Here is a 21315-nt window from a genome sequence, read left to right as displayed (position 1 = left end):
GCCTTTCCTTTTTACAAGTACTTACAATTCAATAAATAGTAAACTCTTGGTTAAACAGACTTTGCTTTAGCAAACAAAATTTGCTAAAGGGGAAATTTTTCTGTAATATCAATTACTTATGAGGGGTGTTTTTTTTATTTGCACACGTTTTAGCACATTTTCATAAACAATCATTTTTAAAAATACAATTAAATAACTAACAATATGTAAATAATAAAACAAGGTATAAACACTGCATAGGTTTATAATTCAGGAATACCAATGGTGTCCTAGGTCACCTGCTGATGATAGGTATTGTTTCCTATACTTTTGTTAATTTTATACAGGAGATTTTCAACACAAAATATTTCATGTCATATTTCGCCATGAAATAAAAATCCTCTACATTTAAGATGAAAAGGCACAGGAACAATTGTGTCAAAGCATCCAGAGATCATATATAGTAAATGTATATATTTATTAATCTAATAGGGTGTTTGGGGGCTTAAAAAACGTCATTCATGATTTAATAGTTATTCGGCAATAATAACTTTTTCCTTATTAAAAACCCTTTCCCCCTATTGGTCAGTTAAACCAAGGCCTTAATGTATTCATTTTCTTCTAGTAGATCCAATGTTTTTTAAATCATTTTACTAAGAACACATAAAGTGGGAACCAGAATACTGTATAATACTGTATTGTGAACGATGGCAGACTTACTGTATAGCAAAACTAAGAAGCACAAAAACCCTTGGTAATCTAAATGCTTGAATAGGTTAATGGTAAGTAATGCTCATACAAAAAAAAATGTATTAGGAACATTAGGCATTACGCATTAGGCATTAGGAACAAAATGAATAAGGATTTAAAAATAACATTTGTGATAAATATTGGAATGCACAGAAAGAAAATTGAAAGGAATTGATCTGTCCCACTCAGGAGTATAGTAAAGTAGTTCTGTTTGGACCTCTCCAATAGTGGAATAAAATCAGAACTAAACAAGTTGACAATGTGATCATGTAAGGTAAGAAAGCTAACCTGTCGGTTGAAAGGTTAAAAGGAAAAGTTCCTCTGGAATAGATCAGGTCAACTGGATTGATGGGAAATAACACACTTTTCTGTAAGTTAAGCCTATAACCTGAGAATCTGCCAAAACTTTCCAGCACAGAGAGAACATGAGGAAAGGCCAGGTCAGACATATAAAGAAGCACATCGTCAGTACACAAGGAATCCTTCTGTTCCTGTCCCTGGTTACTGTGCAATGATATAGAAAGGGTTTGGAAGGCATGCCTTGTACTGCTGTGGAGTGTAGATGACTCAAGAGTACTGAGGGAAAGACAGTAATTTAACCAAATCCATTATGGTTCATTAAAAATGTTCTCAATGCCACCAAATGCTTTTTCTGCATCAACTGAAAACATATCTCCAAGAAGTCTGGTGTCAAGGGACCGATATTAACGATTAACAGATATTAGAAAGAGTGTATTTTCTATCCAAATGTTTGCTCTGAAAAGATAACAGATTCCAGTTTGTGGACCAAAGCCTTAACTTAAGCATTCAGGAATGACATGGAACAACAAAAGCCGCCATCAAAGGGAGGCTTTTTTTAGCAGTACTGAGATGAACGGTTAAAACGTTGGCCAAAAAAAAAAAGAATTAGAAAAGGTCACTGCAAACATCCATCTTAACATGAGATTGAGTTTGAGATTGAGATTGTGGTCATTTGTTTTTACAAAATACAACAGGGAACTGTTCAAAGCCAGGGAAAGGCTCCTAGACTATCAGACTTAGATCCAGTAGTCTGGACAATCTCATCTGATGTCAGAGGCTCCTCCACAGAAGACAGACTGGGATTCAGGCCTGTCAAGATCCTCGAAGAGTCAATAAGTCTGTGATAACTGCGCTCATGTTAGAAGTAATGCTAATAAACAATCCTTTGTTGGAGGTAATATCCTAATTACACCATGTAAATGTTTCTGACTGACATATATGTTATTTTGGTTATCTGTAGTAATCAGATCTTAGCAGGAAAGGAATGAAGTTCTGAAAACAATGCCCCTTTTCTCTTTTTTTAAGATTTCTTACTGGGGTTTGGATGAATTACATCTCATCATTCTGAAACATAACATATTTTTGAAATAGCTAATTAAAATCAATATCAGATGTGGAATAAAGAGGTCACTTATTTGTGCTTCCAGAGCAGCTCTCAGTGTGGGAATTACATCGTCAAAAGTACAAGCAAGCTGCAGGATTGACTGATTTGAAATGTTTAACAAACACAAGTGGCAGAATGTCTTTTTTTCCCTCTTCTTTCCCCTTGATGCATTTAAACACACTTTGGGATGAAGCAGTTTTCCTTGCCATTCAGAACACTCTGCATCAGGAAGTGGCTATTTGATTAAAATAACAAATAAATTGAGTAAAAAAATATATGAAAAGGAAAGGGAAGAATAGAGTCTTATATGAAAATAGCACGAGCCTTTCCAAATTACAGTAAAATAACCATACTATAATATAAACCAGATGAATCATGGAGTATCTGCATGGACCCTCCCAGGCAGGAGTTACTCGAAGCCAGCTTGTGTTTCACCCGGCCTGGAGCTCGCAACACTGACCTTTTTATTTTTTTTTGGGGGGGGGGGGGTTTGTCTGCCGATTACGCCGCGTCCAGAGCAGTCAGAGCCTTACCTGAGGCCTTGCACGTGCGCTGGTCAGCCTCCAGCACGTAGCCCTCCTGGCAGTGACAGCGGAAGGACCCCCGCTCGTTGAAGCAGTGCTGGCTGCAGAGGCCGGGGGGGCTGCACTCGTCCACGTCATCGCATGTCTTGGAGTCGTTGCTCAGCAGGTAGCCCATGGGGCACGTGCACTGAGCCCCGAAGGGGCCCTGGATACAGTTGTGTGTGCACCCCGCGTTGTTGTCCGAGCAGCTCTCCTGGTCTGGGAGGAACACGGGCGGAGGCGATCAGTCAAATTCGCCCATTCCAGACAGCATCCCAATCAAACGCCACAAGAGCACGTGCTCCAAGAACTGTAGCAAGCGGGATACTAAGCTCAAGAAAACGGTTCAACTATTCCAACCTATTCAGCAAGTTCTGAACTGCTACACTAATCTACGCACAAAGAAAGTCGAAATTATGGGCTACCTGTATATACGATATGGAGAATCTATTCTGTGTATGTGCTAGAATGAGTTAACTATAGGGATCTAAAAGCACTTTAGTCATGCATACTGTTTCACATGCAAAGTTAGTGTTTGTTAGTGCAATCGATACTATGATTCAAAACACTAAGCGTATAATCAAGATAAATTCCTACCTGGCAAAGGCTCATCTGAAAGCCATGAAAAAATCAAGAAAGGAAAAATCACAGATCAGTTTCAAGGACTGGATCAACACATGCTTGATTTGACGAAAGAAAAAATGCAACAACAATTTTATCAAACAAAAGTCCACCCGTTAAGGTAAGTGGATTCAGCCATTTAAATATAATGAGACCAAATGATTTGCATCATGACTTATTTAAATCACACAATTACTGTAATTTCAATTTCTGTAACTCAACAGACAAAGGGTAACACATTTATGTGTAATTCATGAACCATTATATAAAAAGAGCACCAAAGAGATATCACGGCCTAACTTGTGAAAATGAATAACCGGTAAGAGCAGAGAAGATACTTGACATGTATTTTGATTATACTATTGACACTGCATCAGTGCTACTACACTAGCAATTATCTGCCCTCTTGAAGTGTAATCAGTGTATGAATAACCTTTTAAATAACATTTAGTAACCCAACATAACAGGATATATAACAACTAACAAGCATCGTAACCCTTTATGGCCTGTCAGAACTTTAAAGTCTCATTTCTCATCAGTAGAAAAGGTTCATGAACCTAAAAACATTCAATTGTTTAATGACGAAAAGACCGTTTGGAGGCAGGAGTCTTATTATTGTTGTTTTAGACACTTATTTGGTATCATGATACTGTACTGTTGCTGTATGATATTATTGTCACATATGTTATACGTTATAAGTTCTCGTTGTGCAATCACTAATTCCGTTAGGAGCAATAAAGGTTAATTAATAATTAATTAACTGAATCTGGGCTTCAAAGAGGAGGAAAGGAAGATTTTCAGTCAAAAATGACATTAGACTGCAGTGTTTAAGTGGATATTGGCAACAGTTCCAACTTCCAAAGAGAGAGATTTAAAAAGCGGCCTATAACATATGAGCACTTCTTACTTTTTTATACAAAAACAGAAGTTCAGGCCACCAAGAGTTAAACTGTGTCATTTCAATCAGAGTTATCATATAGCAACCAGCTAGATTTTTCCAGAATGTCTCGGGAAATGACCGACGTCGAAGACTTACTGCAGAGAGGCGACTCGTCGGCTCCGTTGGGGCAGTCGGGCGTGTTGTCACACACGCGGCTCAGGTTGACGCACATGCTGTGCCCCGGGCACTGCCACTGCCAGCTGGGGCAGCGGAACGGCGGGGTGGGGCAGTCGCGCTCGTCGCTGGCGTCCCGGCAGTCGTCGTCGCCGTCGCAGAGCCAGCCGCGGGGCACGCAGTTCCCGTTGTCGCAGCGGAACATGGAGGGCCGGCAGGTGCGCACCGGGCAGGCGTGGTGCTCGTCAGACCCATCTGCACAGTCCGGGTGCCCGTCGCACTCCCAGCCCGCTGGCACACAGCTGCCGTCCGACTGGCACTGGAACTCGCTCTCGTGGTGGCACATGCCGGGGGGCCTCGTGGCTGCCGGGTTCAAAACACAGCCCGACCATGTTCAAACGAGCAGCGCGCGGGCGAACGTTCACCGCCGGGAGAATACTGTCACAGCTTTAGCTAACTGAAAAGTGCCTCCTAGGTTTTAGATAAAGTTTGTGCCGCTTGGCAGAGTCAACACTTCTAGCTTCAAAGCAGAGGGGATGTTTGTTGAGTTGTGGGATCCCTTGATCATAAACCAAGGTAAAGTTTACCTTGGTATACCTAGGTAAGCTGTGGGTTAGTGATTGTCGATGAGCAGTACAGAAACACACCATATAAGATCACTTTAAGAGCACAGAGAGAACAAGGAAGAAGAGAAAGACAACAAGGAAGAGAACAAGAAGCAGGGAAGAAGGAGAGGAGAGACAAGGGTCCAAAGACTTGGAACTTGAAGCTGGCTCTAGGCGAGAGCCCCTACTTCATGATCGTCCAAACAAAACCTGACTGGAGCTAAGTATTTGCACCTTGCTAGGGAGACCTTGCAATGCTGTGTTTTAGGGATTTTGGGTTTCTTGGGTAAAAGACACCTCGATTAGAAATGTCTTTCTAATTTTTTAGAAAAGGAAGATAGGCTCCCATTTACTTTGTGGCATCCAGGGCGCAGAGAGAGAGATTGAACTGCAGGTTGTATTGCATTTATTTAGAAAGGCAGCTTCTCTCTTCTCTTATTTGGCCTCTGTAGGCATTGTCTGGGGTTTTTCTGGGTAATTAGGATGTGAGGCCTCTGAAACACCTTGTTTGTACATAGTGTAAACATAGTAATATGTTGTATATTTTGTTGTGTGTAGTGTAGATGGTGTCTTGCAATTGTAATAAATATTTGTTTAACCAAGTGTGCCTGGATTATTACTCTTTTCAACAAAGCTGTGCCTCTTCATGTACATCTAATTATACTAGCCGCTCAGGTATTTTCTAGAGAAATCACTTACAAGTTGGGGGTTATGGATAATTATTTTACTTATTGACTAAACCACTCGTTCAATCCTGATTTTAACCATTTAGTAACCTCTGATTTGTAACAATACATATGCTACATGAAGCAGGTAATAAAAAGCAGAACAGTTCTAAACAGCCTCTGTATCTGATTTTTTTCAAATCCCTTTTCAGGGTGATGCAGTCTTTTTTTAAAAAACAACAACAAACAACATTCCAACCCAAATGGAAGCATTCATAAAACCATTCAGATTTCTGAATGGCAGTTTCTCAGAATCCCCCCACAACACTCAGGTTTCCAGAAACAAGTATTAATATAATCCAGAGATCAAAGGATTTAATTCCAGTGCCTAATGGAATTTCATTAATGCATTTAGTATCTAAGGTCTGAAAATAAATAAACCGTGATTAATCCCTCAGCAGTTAGGACTTTTTTCTGCTATGAAATTGTAAACATTCCATAAAATACAACTTTAGCACTAAATTTCTGATCATATATAATGGTATAAATTCCATCTTTTCAATAACTGTACAGAAAGACAGTGAACACTTACGACAACCAGCTTCATCAGAGTGATCCTGACAGTCAAAAACTCCATCACACAGGTAGTAGGAGTTGATACATTGATGGCCATTTGCACACTTGAACTCATAGCCAGTGCAGTTATATGCTGAAACAAGAAAGAGTTTTCAGTGATGGATGAAGCACTGACTGGATACTGTTCCATGTTCTCTGTTTTCTGACATACTTACAGCACCCCTGTTCATCAGCTCCATCGACACAGTCCCTGTCTCCATCACACACGTAGCTCGGGTCAATACAGCGATGGTCTGGGCACTGAAACTGCCCTGGGTAACAAGTTCCTGTAACATCTGCAATTTGAAAATTAACATTTAAATACTGTAAAAAATCCATAATGTATTCAATGACCCCTCTACTGTTATCTATTACAGTCTACATCAACTGACATCATTTCTCTGTTCTTCTCCCCCTGATAGCTGATGTGTGTTGAGCACACTGGTGCACATGGGTGCACACTGGAGATGGTGGAAGGAAATCCCCATAGTCCCCAGCACTTTGAGGTGAGTGTCCAGAACAGTGCTATGTAAGTAAGGATTATTTACTGTTACAGGTTGGGAAAGTTTCAGACTATCATTTCAAGGTCTTGTATCACAGCTTTTGCTAAAGCAGAAAACAGAATATCAGTCTAACACAAGTAATGTCCTGAATACCAAACAGGTTACATCTACTTCATTGGCTTCCAACGCTATCTTTTGTCTTCAGACCTCCGTCTTAAACTGCTTGAATGATCACTACGCTCCAATCTTACATCTAGGCACTAGGCGTTCGAATTAAGAGCAAAGGAAATCTTTGTTAGCAGTAACCCGAGCTCTCACTCACTGCAGTTAAGTTCATCTGAGCCGTCCCCACAGTCATTGTCGGTGTCACACAGCCAGATCAAGGGGATGCAGCGTTTGTTGGCGCAGGTGTGCTGGTTGGACAGACAGGTGGTGGGGACATGCGTGGGGCAGTTCCGTTCGTCACTCTCATCGAAACAGTCGTTGTGCCCGTCACAGCGCCAGCTGGTAGGGATACAACGCTGATTGGCGCAGGTGAATGCAGAGGACGAACAGGTGGTATCTGCAGAAAAAAGCAGGAAGAAAACCTTGTTGGTTCTCAAGCTTAAAGTTGGTATATTACAGTTGTACAGTGAAATATATATTTCAAGAACACAGCAATGCAAGCTGAAAACACTCAAAACGTTTACATACTATGGGTTCCACAGTTGACCTCATCGCTGTTGTCATGGCAATCGTCAACCCCATCACATCTGAAGTACGATGGCACACATTTGCCATTGGCACAGGAGAAAGAGTTGGAGCCACACTGCAAAGTTGGGGGTTCACTGGAGGGATCCTCAACACAGGTTTGTTGATTAGGCGCCAGTTTCATCCCATATGGGCAGCCACAGACTCTTTGAAAGTTAGGCACTGGGAAACAAAAATGGCTGCAGTCTCCATTTGGATTGGAAGGCCTGTTACAATAGTTTGATCCTACAACAATCAGAACAAAACACATCAACAGAATGTTTAGAAGTTAAAAGATAACTTACAGAATTTAACTTTATATCTTTTAAAGCACTAAAGATAACTGCTCACCAGTCTGGGAATTTGCATTAAAAGATTTAACATGCATTATGTGGCTTATGCCTCTTCTGATAACCGTCATTTCTCCTCCATCTGTTTTTCGGACACGAACTATCCCTTCCAGTCTCCAATCAGTAAAATATGCATATGCTTTGAGAAAGAAAAACAAATATTGTTCAAATCAAATAATACAATGCAATAAGGAAAAAATGAAATAACAGGGCAATGCACGTGTTATATGCAAGGTTAATGTGTTTGTTTTATAAAAGATAACGGTTAATTCCACAACATTCATCTTTAGTAAAAAAGAAGAACTACTCACCTCCAAAGATGGTAAGACCAAAAGGATGTGACATCTGGCTGATACGGTCAAGAGTCAATCTATTTAATCCGTCAAATGTGCTGTGCTCAATCTTATCGAAGAATGCGTCTACCCAGTACAAGCGTAGAGAACTGGAAAAAAAGGTAGTTATTTAATTAACACCGAGACAGAAAACACAAAGTTTACTTTCAATGTTTTTACAGAAAACCTTTAACAGAAATCTCCAGTCAGTAAATCAAATCAATAACATTGTGGTTTCTTTCACGTCAACAGGAAAAGTTCATTCATAAACTGAGCTCTGCAAGGGGCTTTTCAGTGCAAAGAGAAAGTGAAAAGGTCTTTCCATTGTTGGTGTTTTTTTTTTAAAGTATTAAAGGTTCAGATGAAAGGAATACTGTAGGAGAGTTTTCAAAGCCTGTAAATCGCTCATATTGGCTCACCTCCAGTCGATGGCCAGGCCGTTGGGCCAGCCAAGTGTTGTGTTTACAATCGACAGTGCATGTGACCCGTCGCACCAGGCCCTCATGATTTTGGCAGGACGATACCAGTCTGTCCAAAAGATGTACCTTGAGGACACAAACAAAAAAATAAAAAAAGAGAGACCCACTTTTTTATTTTAATAATGCAGTTCCTTCAAATAATAGGGATTCTGGCTCTTTTTTTCCTAGTGCATAAGCTCTGAAATTTAGAGAGCATCTTTGGAAGCTGTTAACGACTTTTAAATTTACAACAAGCACCCCGTGTTTGTTACAATACCAGCCATCAAGACGCACTAATCTATGGACCTACAATGTCTTTCTTTGACTAAATAAAGAGTCCCTTCATCAGCCAGGGTTTAAAAGTGGGAACAATCTATAACTGGGTGGGTACCATCATGGTAGATGTGACTGAACACAAGTGCCGTGCTCTCGAACACACTTTCAACTTTTTGTGTTCTTAAGCAGCAAAGAGCCAGGGTCAGAACAAGGAGGCATTGAGTTGTGTTCTTTGCTGACACTTTCTGTGAACTGTGAACTGTGAACTGCAGTTACAAAGTGCAAATCCTGTCCCATGCATTTCGTTGAAGAGGAACTGACTATATCTTCTAAAGATCAAAGCTACAGTATTAACTTTAACTTCTAACAAAAACAGCATTGGATCTAAAGAAACGTTTAAACTGTGCATTCTTTCTGGAAATTCATAAATCAGAATTAAAATGGTATTAGATTATGTTGGCTTGATTTACATGGTAAGATACAACCAATAATGGAAACTCTTTAGCAATCTTTGCTCAGTACAATCATCCCCATGTTGCCCTGTATTCCTATTTTTTTAATTGTGACTTGCGGGAATGGACAGTGTGGGATATAGTGAAATTAGGCTGAAGATACAACACAGACTGAAACAAATATTTACAATTTTCAAAAATCGGCAGTGATTACCCTATTCCTGGATGCACCACTAGTGATCTAGGGTTGTTGAGATTCTGTATTATTGCTCTTCTGGACTTGTCTGCCAGCTTCATCACTGATATGCTCCTGTATCGAGGGTCAGTCCAGTACAGGTTTTTTGAAATCCAGTCAAAAGCCAGATCTTCAACACCATCTACCCTATTGGCTGCAAGAACCTCTCTGCCTGAAAAGATAAATGCAATGACTTCAGGAATACTTCATACTGAAGCCAGCTGTGAAATACATTAAAATACTTTCGTACACTTGTGTCTCACCCTTTTTTATCACTGTATTTAAATAAGAACAATAGAAAATTAAAGCTCTATATGAAATAGTGAATAAACATGGATGTTAAATCACAGAATCACACAAAAAAGGATTTTTTGAGATTTTTTTAGAAAAATCCCAAAAAAGGATTTTTCTGAGAATGCAAGGGGTACATATCAATCATGTGTTACAGTATATGCCCTTTTCGCCGAACTCATGTTCAATTCCAGCACGAAACAACTTTGAACCTACCTGTCCCATCCACTTTCTGTTTATAAATGATATCTTTTGCCGTGTCAGAAAAGAAAATGGCGTCGTCCTCCGCGCTGAAATCGACTCCAACAAAGTAGGATGGGCTTCCAGTCACGGGCAGGATGATATCCTCCTGGGAGGAGAGATTGAAGGGGATTCCTCGCACTGCCAGCTGACTGGAGAAGAGCAGGAACTGCCTCACGGCTACAGAGGGAGGAAAGGACAGGTTTACCTCAAAATACCCACCATCACAGATGCTTCTAAACAAGTCTCCTGATGAGGCTAAAACACCTTGCATTACAGCTGAACAGAATTCTTGGTCTTGTGACTAACTTCTATGCACATTTTGCATATATTTTATTGTTTTTATAGTGACTATGATCATCATATTTTGCACACACCTATGTATTTATTTTTATTTATTTTGTATAACTTTTCGTCTATTCTGATATCTGTTTTTGCTTGTCTTGGGCTGGACTGCTGTAAGACATCAATTTCCCTACGGGATCAATAAAGTCTTATCTATCTATCTTATCTAACTGTAGCCTCCAGATTCACTGCAATTCTATTCTTCCTTCTTGAAATAAATCAATACAAAGTCATATGCATAGTTACCGAAAAGAAAAGAGAAGCCCTTGCAGGTCAGTTCTTTTGCAAATACAGGATTGCACTGGGGAGTATTATTGACATAACTGCACTCTTTGCAGGACTGGGGCATTTTCTTACCCACACAACGTCTTCCGTCGGAGTGCAGGTCATAGCCCATCCGACACTTGCAGCGGTAGCCCAGGCCATCGTTGTCTGTCCTGTGGCTCAGCACGCAAATGTGGTCGCAGCCGCCTTTGTTGCTCCCACACGGGTTTCTCGCTTTTCCCAAAGCACAAAAAATGTCAATTGAAAGGGTTAACTCGGCACTCACGACTAGAAAACCACAAATGACTACGATTTTCAGGAACTCTGCTTCATTACTGTGCGTATTTGCCTAAAGTATTTGTGGCCCGGCCCTGTACTGAACTTACCGTAAGGCTGTCTGAGGGAATGGTAGACAGTCACGCCGTAGGGAGTCAGTGGGGTCTGGTAGACAGCCTGAGGGTTATTCTCGAAGAACTTGTTTGCCTTCATCACAGCCATTTTAGTCCAATCAGTGAAATACACAGTGTGTTCAAACAGGCTGACTCCAAAGGGATGCGGAATGAGTGACCCTCCGTGAACCACAGTTTTCCTAACGTGGAGCGTGAAACACACACACACATCTGGTTCAATTTTAAAATTACACACTGCTTCTAAGCACAGACGTGCTACGTTTTATTTTAACTGTTTTCACCAGAAATTTCAGCTCTTTTCTCCAGTCTGTTAGCACTGTCTTGGATACCAGATGTCAACAGGATACAGAAATAAAAAAAAATGAAATTGAAATATTTTCTTATACTGTGTTACAGCACTCAATACAAAATATTTGAAAGTGACACGCTACATTTTAACTTTGCATTGAGATGATATGTATCCTTTATTTTGCAGGCTCTTACCTGTGCAGGCCATCATAATTTGTTGTTTCAATGTAGTCATATCGACTATCAACCCAGTAAACTCTCTTAGCCACAATATCCAGTGTTATTCCGGCTGGCCAGCCCAGCTTAGTCTTAACTATTTCATAGCGGTTTGTTCCATCCATGTAGGCTCTCTCAAGGCCGGGCTCCCCTGTAACACGATCCCAGTCTGTGAAAAAGAGAAACCTACGCAAAAGGCAGAAAATATTTTTAATACTCAAACACAGTCCATTACTTAGAATAACATCACAGCAGTTTGCTCCATGCAGAGTCTGATATTACACATCAGTAGTATCTCTGCCATGCTGATGCAACTAAACCGCCCTGATCTTATCATTAATTCCAACAGATGGCTGTTTTTTTCATAAATAACATTAAATTATTCGAGGAGCACTTTGCCTTCATCCTACGGAAATCATTTTAACAGAAAAACAAAGACAAAAGCAAAAACAATACTTGTGTTCATACAACTTCTTCAACAGAACGAACAGAGGCATAACAATGCGTTAATTAGTGCTTCCACACAGATGCTATGATTAAATTACACCGAAGCTCATCATGTTTATTACTTTCCACTAATCCCTCAGACAAGAGGGTTCTCTTTGCCCTCCTCCTGAAGGCAAAAGCCTAAAGCCGAAGACACAGGAGTTTCCCTTCTTACCCCACTGTGGGATCGACTGCGATGCCTCTTGGGTTTCCCAGGTTCTCAGCGATCAGGGTCACGCGGTTATCCCCATCTAAATCCACCATGTCTATCCTGTTCACACTCCCCTCCACTACATACAGCTTATTGTTTACCCAGTCCACCGCTAGGTTTTCAGGGTAGTCAACTGATACGTTTAAGACCACCTGGACCCGGGAACCGTCAATATCCACAGAGAACACCTGCAAATGAAATAAAGCATCCTTGTGTCGAGATTATGTTTTCTGGTGGCTGTTCAAAAAACAAACATTTTTAGTGTTTTTTTATTTTAGTCACATAAATAAAGTGGATGTCCTCAAGACCAACAAACATCACTTAATCAAACAGCAAAAACGATGAGTTTCAAATAACATCCTTTCCCCTAGGCTATCGGGGATCCTAGTTATACTACTTCCTTATCGGTTCAGCTGTGTTTTAATGGTACTTCCTCAGTTACATTTCCAACACAATCCTGCTTCACTCAGACTGATTTCAACATGGCACCAGTCTGAAAAACTTTATCAGTTGGCACTCAAGTGCTAAGTAAGGATACTGCACTTTCCTATACCAGTTATTTTGAAATCAGATCCAAGAGCTTTAAAAGCAGTTTTTCGAGAGATTTTAGCTGACTTGTTTTAAGAGAAACAGAAGATGCAAAGTTGCCTTGGGGTTTAGAACAAATTTCCCGTCTCTAGCTTGTAGTCCTCTAGATCAAAAAAGTTGATGTCCCCTGGCCAGTGTGACTGATTTGCAGAGATACTCAGCAGGCTGCCTCTGTGTCCTAGCCTTTCAGCTCTGTGGCTTGTGTTCAAACCAGGAGCAGCGAGAATCTCAAACAAAGCCCTTTGACTTAGCCAAAGAATGCGTATAACTGACGGCCGTGAGTGAAAACAAATACGGCATGTTACTTTGTACATGATCGGGTTACATAAAATTACCAAGAAATATGTGAAGATTTCTACCCAAAGATCAGAACGTTTTCTTGATTAGAAATTTGGATTCCATTCCATGCAGACTTCCCCCCCATTATAACCCATTCATTAGGAGCCAGACAGCTATCGTATTATTATAAGGTAAGCAGTAACAAGAGGGCTCCATGAAAGCACTCCCTTTGATTTTGAGAAAGTCGGGTTCCAGCACAGTACAACATGACCTGCAAGCAACGGGTTGTCGATCGTTTCATAAGACTAGCTAGCAGATTTTTAACAAAGAAGTACTGATGATTAGGGGGGGAAAGGGAAAAACGAAAAATGTCAGTTATATCCATTTTCCACTTCTCAAACATATGACCTATAACTGGGTGCCGAGTCAAGTGCTCCTTCATATCACAGCAGTGTTATATACAAAGGAGCTATAATATGGGGAAGTGTAACTGGAAAAGCTATCAAAAGGAGCATCAAAATAATTGAACACTGTGTTAGGCCTAACAAATGTACAGAATGGTTACAGGGGATTGTAGGACAGCACAGATTAGTAGGGTAAGCCTCTGGACTCATGACTGACAGGCTGTGGGTTTGAGTCTCTGCTGCAGACACTGCTGTTGTGCCATGGGAAAGGGTCTTTACCCCAGCTGCTCCAGTCCCCCTGGCTATACAAGTGAGGACCGGCATTGCTGGGGGTAATTCCTCCCATTCAATCATGTGCTCGGTAGTCTACCTCAGCCTACAGAAACCAGGACGGGCTCTAATGCAGTATAGTGGCTTTGATGTGCTGTTTGCCTTTTTTGCAGTGAATTAACATACATAATATCAGTAATGCAACTTTTTAGGCTTAAGGTAAGTAAAAACAAAACATAATTGCTACGGATGAGTTAAGAACATAATGTTACAAATAAAATTCAGCGTTTTAACCCTGTCTTGAGTGAGTTTTGCTAATGGATAACAAACAAGATCTCTTATTTCTTTAATAAAATTTGGAAAAATACCATTAGGCCCTGGATGGTATATCTTAGTGCTTTTATTACTCAAAACATTTCTGCTTCTTCTATGCTATGTAATTTAAAGCTTTTATCTTTGCTCAGCTTGTGTCATATTGTCTGTTTCTTCCTTACTAACACCTGAGTGAAATATTCAGTTAATACATCAGGTATTTCCCAAATAATCATCTCCGAGACACTTAATTTTTTACTGTTCTTTTACCGTTGTAATACTTAATTACAACATTAAAATAATATTTGTATTATTTATTTTAGCTTCCAATGCAATACCATTTTCTCTCTCTCTGCATTTCTGATATCTTGTCTTATGAATCCCCGTATTTCACACAGAAACCTCCAAGATTGACTGGAGGATGTCTATAGATTTGAGCTGTAAAGGGCTTATTGTCCTGAGCTTTACATCTTTTTATAGGTAACGGGTTGAATTTGGCTGTACCTTTACATCTGTAACTAGATTTTGGGTTTTGACACTAGACATTTTCTTGAGTCATACACAATTGTAATTAAGCAACGGAAGCAGCTGGGAGTAAAAGTGGCGAGAAGCACAAAAAGAAGAACAAAAAAACCTTTCTTGCTGCTTACCTTGTTCTGAATGGTGTCTGTCCAGAAGACTCTGTGTAAGTAATAATGGTAATCTACTCCAACAGCTATACCGCGGTTCTGGGACTGCACAAGTATCCGAGAGCTGTGCCCATGGATATCGCCAACCAGCAGATCTCTTCCATTGGAGAATATAAGTAATGGCAGCCCAGCTAAAGAGTACAAAGTTACAGTTCCGTCACTGGTTGCTCTAATTCTTAAAACAAGATTCACAGAAAAGGCTAATTGTGCCAGGATTCACAGTCACAAATTATCTGCAAAATGTATAGATTTAAATGTATTCTTCGTTTCCAAGTAAAGTATAAGGTATGCAATTTGTATTATACAGTATGCAACTCACTTTCATCAACAGATTCAGCGGGGAATTCTGTTTCTGATCAACAGCTTTACACCAGAAGACAAGACTACTTCAGAGGTAAAAGCTTTCAGAGACTGAAAAGAAGAATGCTTGTCTTGTGATAATTAACATATTTATATTCTTCTCCTGGCAAATTAAGTACTGTATCTAATATAGCATTCTCTGAGCATCAATACAGCAAGACGCAACACATAAGGTCAGAACCTCACTGGCATCACATAATTGGCTGGCATTTAAGGGATGGGCTGGTTTAAGTATGGCTAGGCTCCATGTCGAGGCTGAACTCATGGTTACTTACATGAAGTGTTAGCTCTGCAATGCCTGTGTTGTTCCAGGACGTAGCCTTCCAAACAGCTGCATCTGTGACTGCCAGTTCTGTCTTCACACATCTGGTCACAAACACCCCACATCTTGCACTCGTCAAAATCTTGATCCAGAATGAAAGTACACAATCACAGCAGTGGTCAAGTCCACCTTCTGTTCAATTTCAGGAATATAATTAATCTTATTAATTGTTCCCCATTGTTCTTCAATCTCCCTCCCAATTGGGGGCAAAGGGTGATAAATACTGAATAAACACTACAACAAAGGTTTAGAAACATATTAACAAAAACACCCTTAAAAACATGCTTCCTTTTCTTGCAAAACTGTGCTACAAATGAAACAGCACAAATATAGATTTTCCTTTTACGTGTAATCTGTGAGTTTACCTGTGCAGGTACGGCTGTCATTAATATTGACGATGTAACCTGAAGGACAGTAGCAAGTCCCTCCTGCAGGAGACGGATGACACCGATGCTCACAGCTTAGAGATGCACACCTAGATACACCTGTCAACAACAGTACAGTACACTTCTTAATCTACCTTCTTTGTAAGATTATCACCACAACTGGCTAAATCAAACATATTAGAAGGACTGAAGATTTCCTAAATATCTTCAAATGTACCAGATGAATTTAAAATGTCATACTACAGCTCTTTTATGCAAGATGGAATGATAGGGGCAAGTATGCATTAAACAAACACAGAAACTGAATTTAAATTATAACATACTATTTTTTACAAAACATAAACAAGTCCCAATTTCTTGCTGTACCATATCCAGATTCCATGCCCATATCTTAGAAAACTGATGATACTACAAAAAGTTTCAGAATAACGATGATCTAGCGAGCTCAGCAGCATTTACTCACCTTTTTAAAATCTTGTCTGTAAGATTACTGTATTTAATAATGAATGCAATGCACATATGGAATATGTGGTAAGAGTTGAACTGCTGTGTCTCATACATTGACACGCACCTAAGATGAACAGTCTAAAGAAAATTTAAATTTCCTCAACCAAAATATTGGTCTTCTGGCACAGGTTATTTGAATGTTCTTGATAAACCAGGGACGTAACAGCATCATTAAAGACTCAATATAGACTATGTGACCTGTTACTAGGAGCTAAGTGATAATCATGCCTTGCATTTATATTACATTTTTAATCCCAAAGGATTCTAAAGTATATTACATATAGTAAGGAAACCACCTCATCCTCCACAGTAGTAAAGCACCCATCTGGGTGACATGCATCAGCCAGCAGTTCCACAACATGGCAAAACAGAAGTCAGAGGTTGAATTAAGGGGTAACATGAGGTAGACCTGACGGCATACCTAGAATGGAATTTAGCCAGGAATCCAGATTAACATGTCTTTTAATGATCAAGTGGTTAGGACCTCAGTTTAACGTCTTATCGAAAGGAAAATTCTGGTCCAGAAGAAAGAGAAACACCTACTGGTCCACCCACGCCACTTACTTTAACCTCTGGCGAGATCAGATCTCAGAAGCGGCAAATGTTCATGTTTTACTCACTACAATTCCTGCCTGCAGTTGTGTTGGTCTCGTCCTCCCCCCCAGGGCAGTGGTTGGTTCCATCACAAAGCTTTTCAAGAGAGATACAAACGCCAGAGGCAGGGCATGGCCACTCCCCTGGGTAGCACTCGTGCTCTGATGATTCTAACAAGAAAAGAGGAAGTTCACCTCATAACCCTGCCTGTCTTTAATCAATCTGATACATGAAATATTCAAACTATTACTTTTATGCTTGTGTATACGCTAATTGAAGAGGCAGCGACCTAAGCAGTTGCAAGCACATACTGTACAACTTGACTGTATGGAGTAGAGCCACTATAGTAAAAGACGGCAGATCCAGCAAGCTTTCCATGTGACTTTTCTTCTCATACAGTGGATATACCCAGCTGAACCTATTAAAATGCTGAAGCTACCAGTAGGGCAATCAATCAGTGTCACAGGGAAAGGGAAAAATGAAACATCAATGTAGAAAAAAGAGAACTGTATGTTATAATTCAAACAAAAATGACAGGAATACTAAATGTCAAAGGCAGCCTTACAAGTAACTGTCCCAGAATGCAGCATGGGCTTTAACTATGCAAGCAAAGGCTCAGCAAAAGCATCATTAATTGAGATGACTCTGCAGGGCACGCTGCTTCTTTAAACACTTAAGGAGCCAACTTTGTATGCATCACATGACCATCTTTTAAAGTACACTTTTCAAAGCAACCTGTTGGAAACAAAGCTTTCTTTAAGCCCAAGGGACTGTGAACCACAGACAAAGAGGACGTTAAATAACAAAATCAAAAAAGCATTGAAGTACTCTCCAGCTGCACACTACCCCATAGATGTTAGTGTTAAGGATTTGCAGATTACACAAGAAACGCATTTTCCTTTACATTTAGGGAAAAAAAATGAATCAGTTCTGAAGACACTAATGTTCTTGAATTCAAGCTGGTCTATTACGAAGCAACTCATGTTTACATTGTATTCATGATAAATAGGCTGTAGTAGTATGTCTATAAATTACACACAGAAGCACTAAATATGTTTTTTTTTTTTAAAGTAAGTGACTTCCAGAATCAAAGCAACATACCACAGCCTCTCTCATCAGCATTATCTTCACAGTCATCATCTCCATCACAAAGCCAGCTCTGATGAATGCAGCGCCCACTTGGACAAGTAAAGTAATTCCCACTGCAAGTGGGATAAGCTATATGAAAGAGGAAGATGAGGAATGAATGCATGATAGGAGTGGTCAGTTTCACATCACATCACACACACCTGTAAGTTACAAAGCAACTAAAACACAAAGATTGTTTTAAGATGCGAAGGTTGTACCACATACAGTATGTATGTGATTACAAATCAAAGGAACATACAGTATTTGCAAAGGGATAAACATGTTTCCAGGGCACCCTTGAAAGGAATTATGGGGGTACATACTGCAGTCCTGTTCATCGCTTCTGTCTCCACAGTCGTCGTCATGGTCACAGATGTATCTCTGCGGGATACATTCCCCATTGCCGCAGTGGAACTGACTGCTACCACACCGCTGTGCTGGGGAGGGGAGAACACAACAAAGTAAGAATAGTTAACAACTGTATATTGTAATAATGGAAGCTAATATATGATACAGTCATTCAAGGCCATGATCACATTGTTTACTGAGCATGTAAAAATGGATTGGGATTCTACGAGAAGGAACTACTGTTGATCAGGGACTGGACTTACTGCAGTTGGCTTCATCAGAACCATCCCTGCAATTTATGATGTCGTCACAGTGCTGACTCTGGTTATAGCAGGCTCCATTTTCACACCTCAGCTCTGTACACTGAGGATAATCTGTAAAAAAAAAAGGGCAAAAAAGAAAATGAGAAAATGGATTCCCTACTCTTCTTTGTGGTTGTATAGACCTTTCTGCATGTATAAAGCCCAGCTGAACTGCGTAATACAAATAATATATACAAAATATTTCAAACAGATATTATTTCCTGAACAAAAGGAGACATAAATCAAAACTATACCTACCACACTGAGTTATTATGTACTATTTTCAGTCTGTAAACCTGCATTTTAAAGCTTTACTTAAGAAAAAAATACTTTAGACGCTATGGTTTTTAAAAGGAATTGTTTTCTCTTGCAATTCAAGATTTGGAAACACAAAGTTCCCATTTGTTAAAAAGTACTTTGCTTTACAACAAGAATAATGTAATAGCCTATAGCCCCTGCTTTGTGCTGATTGTTATCTTAGCAGTTCCATGGGCAGCTCTTACATGGCACTAATCTCATTAAATTCCAGTAGGAACCTGACTGTTTGATCTATTTTATTACATTTAATTGTTGAGTTATTTAATATAGGTGGCACTCTGCACTTGGCTGCTCTTACGATCCCTCTAACACAAATAGGTTGGTTTCTTATCTCTTTTACTATATAAATGAGTCTGTTGAAATACTTAGGTACTGAAACCCACACAGACTAAGCTTTGCAATGTGAGGCTGTTCTTTAATACCCAGACACAAGTAATACATAACAATCCACACATTACGGCCTGAGGGAATTAAATGCATTCAGGTAGCCTCAAACCAGCTTTAAGAGACTAGTTTATACAAAAATAATTCAGCAATTGACAAAGGCCATATTAAGGCTCTATTTTTTTCCTCAACCCATAATAGCAGAATTGGTACAATGTATGGTATTTTACACTGATTCTACAAAAACAAAGTACAGTAAATACTTCTTGTGGTATTCTGTGTATTTTGAGGAAACAAAGTTTACAAAGTTTCCAGAGTAAACTAACACATAAATACAGCTGAATTATTAGCCTTAGTAATGTGTGCTACCAGTACTAATACTAATAAAATTCCACAGCAAAATAGTTATTTTCACATCTGTATGTAAAAAGCTAGTGTTTTCTAAAACAGAAGAAGCAAGTAGTCTATTGCGCTAAGAGTCTAATAAACCACCACAATAATGGAATTGTAACTGAACATCAGCTCAGCTAATCCACCAAAGAATCTGAAATGAATTTCTGACAACAAGTAGCATATTGTGGCCATTTCTGTCACTCAACAAGCCCCTTAATCTTACAAATTGATTAAAATGCCAAAGGAGCACGAGTCGAAAAGGAAATCCAATGTTAAAGACTGAAAGACTTACTGCAGCCTCTCTCATCAGCTCCATCGGAGCAGTCAGAGACTCTATCACACCTGTAGTCCCCCGGGATGCAGGCTCCATTGGTGCAGGTGAATTGCCCACTTGAGCATGTTCTGCCAGCTAACAAAAATCAAAATTCACAATAGGAACCTATTCTTTAAAAAGCCTGAACCCCAGTTTTAATTTAAAAGTTACACTAATTTCAAAATCATAAACAAGTACTGTACACCAATGCTCAGCAGGCATGTTTTGTATAGGTTTCCCGACTAATTCTGTTTTTACAATGCTGTTATGTTATCCATCCTGCCATCCATTCTTGATTTCTCATGTTGAAAAGTCATCACCTTATACAGTGAAGGGGAGGATATTGGTGAATAACGAATCTGCAAAAAAAATTAACCAAGATCCATCCATTCATTTTCTTACCGCTTTACTCAGTACAGGGTCACAGGGGAGCCGGAGCCTATCAGGCAAGCAAACTGCGCACGGCAGGATACACCTTGGGTGGGACGTCAGTCCATCACAGGGCACGCACACAGGCACAACCACACTCACACTAGGGCCAGTTTTCACAGAAGCCAAGTACCATAAAAGCATGTTTTTGGACCGTGAGACGAAGCTGGAGCACCTAGCAAAATCCCATGCTGTTACATTATAACACCCTAAATACAAGCCGGATCATCCAGCAAAACTTTATCTTCTAACTGCTGGACATGATTCTTTATTCATATTTAGTGAGTAGACTGTCCTCATGCTCGACTAAATGAAATTTCATATGAAGAGGACACATACTGTAGCAAAGTACAGTCTTTTGCTGTGACCTGTCTTAAAGCTTTGTCGTTTTAATTAAAAGTCACTGGAGATACATCTTCACAGAGCGCGGCTATCGGGAAGAGTGATGGGCAGAAAGCGAAGAAGGGGAGACGTACGACAGTGCTGCCTCTCGTCCGTGCCGTCCTCGCAGTCCTCCTCATCGTCGCACACCCAGCCCGCGGGGATGCAGCTGCCGTCGCTGGCACAGCGGAACTGGCCTTCGGCACAGGTCGTCTCAGCTGGCGGCACACAGCAATCATTGCGTCAGTTTACTCAGACCACCGAC

The 21315-nt window shown here is 40.0% G+C and overlaps 1 protein-coding gene across 1 annotated transcript in view; it reads right to left on the bottom strand.

Moving 5' to 3' along the window:
- Nucleotides 1–21315, bottom strand: part of lrp2a (low density lipoprotein receptor-related protein 2a) — a 77213-nt gene that overhangs the window by 45243 nt on the left and 10655 nt on the right. The window contains exons 3-26 of the mRNA XM_088931298.1: nt 21146–21268; nt 20220–20336; nt 18794–18904; nt 18506–18619; nt 18156–18272; nt 17081–17224; nt 15933–16052; nt 15521–15649; nt 14847–15016; nt 12308–12531; nt 11626–11832; nt 11119–11321; nt 10826–10966; nt 10100–10303; nt 9572–9764; nt 8591–8716; nt 8151–8281; nt 7841–7978; nt 7454–7735; nt 7083–7322; nt 6434–6553; nt 6235–6351; nt 4355–4735; nt 2668–2916 (exon numbers count right to left, since the gene is read on the bottom strand). Coding sequence (XP_088787424.1) covers nt 2668–2916; nt 4355–4735; nt 6235–6351; nt 6434–6553; nt 7083–7322; nt 7454–7735; nt 7841–7978; nt 8151–8281; nt 8591–8716; nt 9572–9764; nt 10100–10303; nt 10826–10966; nt 11119–11321; nt 11626–11832; nt 12308–12531; nt 14847–15016; nt 15521–15649; nt 15933–16052; nt 17081–17224; nt 18156–18272; nt 18506–18619; nt 18794–18904; nt 20220–20336; nt 21146–21268 — 4101 coding nt within the window. The remainder of the gene's footprint in view (nt 1–2667; nt 2917–4354; nt 4736–6234; nt 6352–6433; nt 6554–7082; nt 7323–7453; nt 7736–7840; nt 7979–8150; nt 8282–8590; nt 8717–9571; nt 9765–10099; nt 10304–10825; nt 10967–11118; nt 11322–11625; nt 11833–12307; nt 12532–14846; nt 15017–15520; nt 15650–15932; nt 16053–17080; nt 17225–18155; nt 18273–18505; nt 18620–18793; nt 18905–20219; nt 20337–21145; nt 21269–21315) is intronic.

Source organism: Atractosteus spatula, chromosome 13 (assembly GCF_055471065.1).
Source record: "Atractosteus spatula isolate fAtrSpa1 chromosome 13, fAtrSpa1.hap1, whole genome shotgun sequence".
Classification (NCBI taxonomy): domain Eukaryota; kingdom Metazoa; phylum Chordata; class Actinopteri; order Semionotiformes; family Lepisosteidae; genus Atractosteus; species Atractosteus spatula.
This window is presented reverse-complemented; position numbering and strand designations above follow the sequence as displayed.